Genomic DNA, 2,583 nt, shown 5'->3' with positions numbered 1-2,583 from the left:
CATATATTTAAGTTTCTTCTTTTTTCAGTTAAATATAGCTCCAATGATCTTCATTACAACCAGTAAATTTTCTTCGTCTATTTCAACACTTTTGAGATAGATTTAATTTCGAGTTTATCAAATATAGTAGTATACATAATGCAATTTAATTTCGAGTTTATCAAATATAGTAGTATACATAATGCAATCAATGCTTGACATGGTAAAACCAATTCTGACTCTGTTGTTGTTGCTGGCCCACACGGTTAGCGGAGCTAAACCAAGTCCATGACTCCAGAGACTCTGAGTAAATCTGTAACAAAAAGTGGATCTGAAAAGAGGTCCACTTTAGAGATATTTAGGCATTGAAGTATATGCTCAGGAGTAGCTTGTTGGTCGTTACACTTAGTGCAAGCAGGGAAAACTCTTGAACCATTACTGAACAACATAGTTCTTAGGTGACCGCTTCGAAATCTTGATATAACCGTCTGATCCCGCCTACTGCACTGAAGGGTCAGGCTGCCACCTGGGCGGTTGCACTGATACCAATGATGAGCAGGAGGGGCCACAGGATCACGAAGCCTGTTAAAACGGGAGTGGAGCACCGAGAAAGTCAGAGATGCCGAAGAATGCAGGGGCAAATCAGTTCCGCTCTTAGCCAAGGAGTCTGCAATCTCATTACCCTCAACATCGACATGAGATCGGATCCATTGCAAGTGTATATTAAGGGAGAAAGAAAGGGTCTTCAGCTTGTTTAAAATTGAAACTCCATCACTGTCACCCACCCCGTGCCAATCCGAAAGGTGCTGGATTGCACTCTTACTATCGCTCAAAATCCAGATGTCATTTGATCCAGGAAAAGTAAGCACAGCGCCCAATCCAGCATCTATAGCGATCAGCTCGCTGCGAAAAACAGAGCAGTGATCAGGATTTCTCAACTTGATATGGTAAGAGCTGTGATTGGATCTGACGAAGACACCACTGCCAGAACAAGAATCGGCATTCCTACTGTCATCTGTATAAATAATAGTTGCCTCTCTCGGAATGCTGTTGATCAATGCAAGAGCAATTTGTCTCAGATACTCACGAACGTCAGAAGAATTGCTGACATGAACAGGAAGAAATGGGTGGAAATACACTCTTTGGAGTCCCTCGATTGGATCAACACAAGAGTTCAGATAGTGCGGCTCAACATTTTCATAAGTCAAATTATCACCGATCACTAGACTGAAAGGGCTGTTTCTCTTGAGCCTTTGGTTATTTCTCCAACTGTGAAGGAAAGCTGACGTTCGGTTACCAGTACCAAAACTGAGTAGTTTGTTATAATATTTGACAAGCATTGATTTTCTTCGAAAACTGAGCGGTTGTAAGTCAGCCTCAAAGAGGACAATATCGTTGGGGCAGCTGTTACGTAAACCTGTAATGATCCGCGCAGCACTAAGCTGAACCCGTTCAAGCCTCTCAAGTTGGGTCTCAGAAGCACAACAATAAACTGGANCAATTTGTCTCAGATACTCAGGAACGTCAGAAGATTTGCTGACATGTACAGGAGGAAATGGGTGGAAATACACTCTCTGGAGTCCCTCGCTTGGATCAACACAAGAGTTCAGATAGTGCGGCTCAACATTATCATAAGTCAAATTATCACCGATCACTAGACTGAAAGGGCTGTTTCTCTTGAGCCTTTGGTTATTTCTCCAACTGTGAAGGAAAGCTGACGTTCGGTTACCAGTACCAAAACTGAGTAGCTTGTTATAATATTTGACAAGCATTGATTTTCTTCGAAAACTGAGCGGTTGTAAGTCAGCCTCAAAGAGGACAATATCGTTGGGGCAGCTGTTACGTAAACCCGTAATGATCCGCGCAGCACTAAGCTGAACCCGTTCAAGCCTCTCAAGTTGGGCCTCAGAAGCACAACAATAAACTGGATAACCATGTTCCAGGATTGGTCTAATAAGAGCCAAATATGTATTGCGAAGAGTTTTCGAATCGGCTCCCTAGTCGTGCCCTGAGATGAATTTTAAAATCCCCAGACGTTTTCTACTCCTAAGTACCAGATGATCAATGTGCTTACTGCTGGTAATCTCCGGGTCCAGAGCAAATCCTAAGTATTTAGGGTTCTTGTCTACGGAGAGAGGCTGTCCATTCAAAAAAATATTAGGCTAGTAATTATATAGCTTCCTGTTAGTAGTGAAGAAAGCGGAACTAGACTTTGAAGGGTTAAAACTTAATTTGTAGTGCTCAGCAAAACTCCACACGTCAGCGAGAGTTTGATTGATGTTGTTCTCCAAGACCGAGATGCCTCTGCCAGAATTCCAAATGACGATGTCATCTTCAAACAGGCCCACTTCACACTTTTTAGAAGCAACAGTTTCGATGCCACCCAAAAACAACGAAGAGAGTTGGAAAAGAGTTGGGCTCAAAACGGAGCCCTGAGGTAATCCCTGACTCTATTTGAAGGCCTTTGACAGGGAATTATTAAAATTAACCTTGATTGTTCTGCTGCCTAAAAAATCATATAACCAAGGCAGGATTCTATCTCCCAAATGAAAGGAATATTCTGACTCTAAGATCATTAATCTCTACTATTATTCAAATTCACGG

At 42.1% G+C, this 2,583-nt stretch overlaps 1 protein-coding gene across 1 annotated transcript; it reads right to left on the bottom strand.

The window, feature by feature from the left end:
- Positions 1-254: 254 nt before the first annotated feature.
- Positions 255-1,751, bottom strand: LOC122270550 (uncharacterized). Its single transcript, XM_043048266.1, has one exon. The coding sequence runs from the start codon at positions 1,749-1,751 to the stop codon at positions 255-257; it is 1,497 nt and encodes a 498-aa protein (XP_042904200.1).
- Positions 1,752-2,583: the final 832 nt, after the last annotated feature.

The sequence above is a fragment of the Parasteatoda tepidariorum genome, chromosome 2 (genome assembly GCF_043381705.1).
Source record: "Parasteatoda tepidariorum isolate YZ-2023 chromosome 2, CAS_Ptep_4.0, whole genome shotgun sequence".
NCBI classification, from domain to species: domain Eukaryota; kingdom Metazoa; phylum Arthropoda; class Arachnida; order Araneae; family Theridiidae; genus Parasteatoda; species Parasteatoda tepidariorum.
Note: the sequence above shows the minus strand (reverse complement) of the source record. Positions and strands in the feature narration are given on the sequence as shown.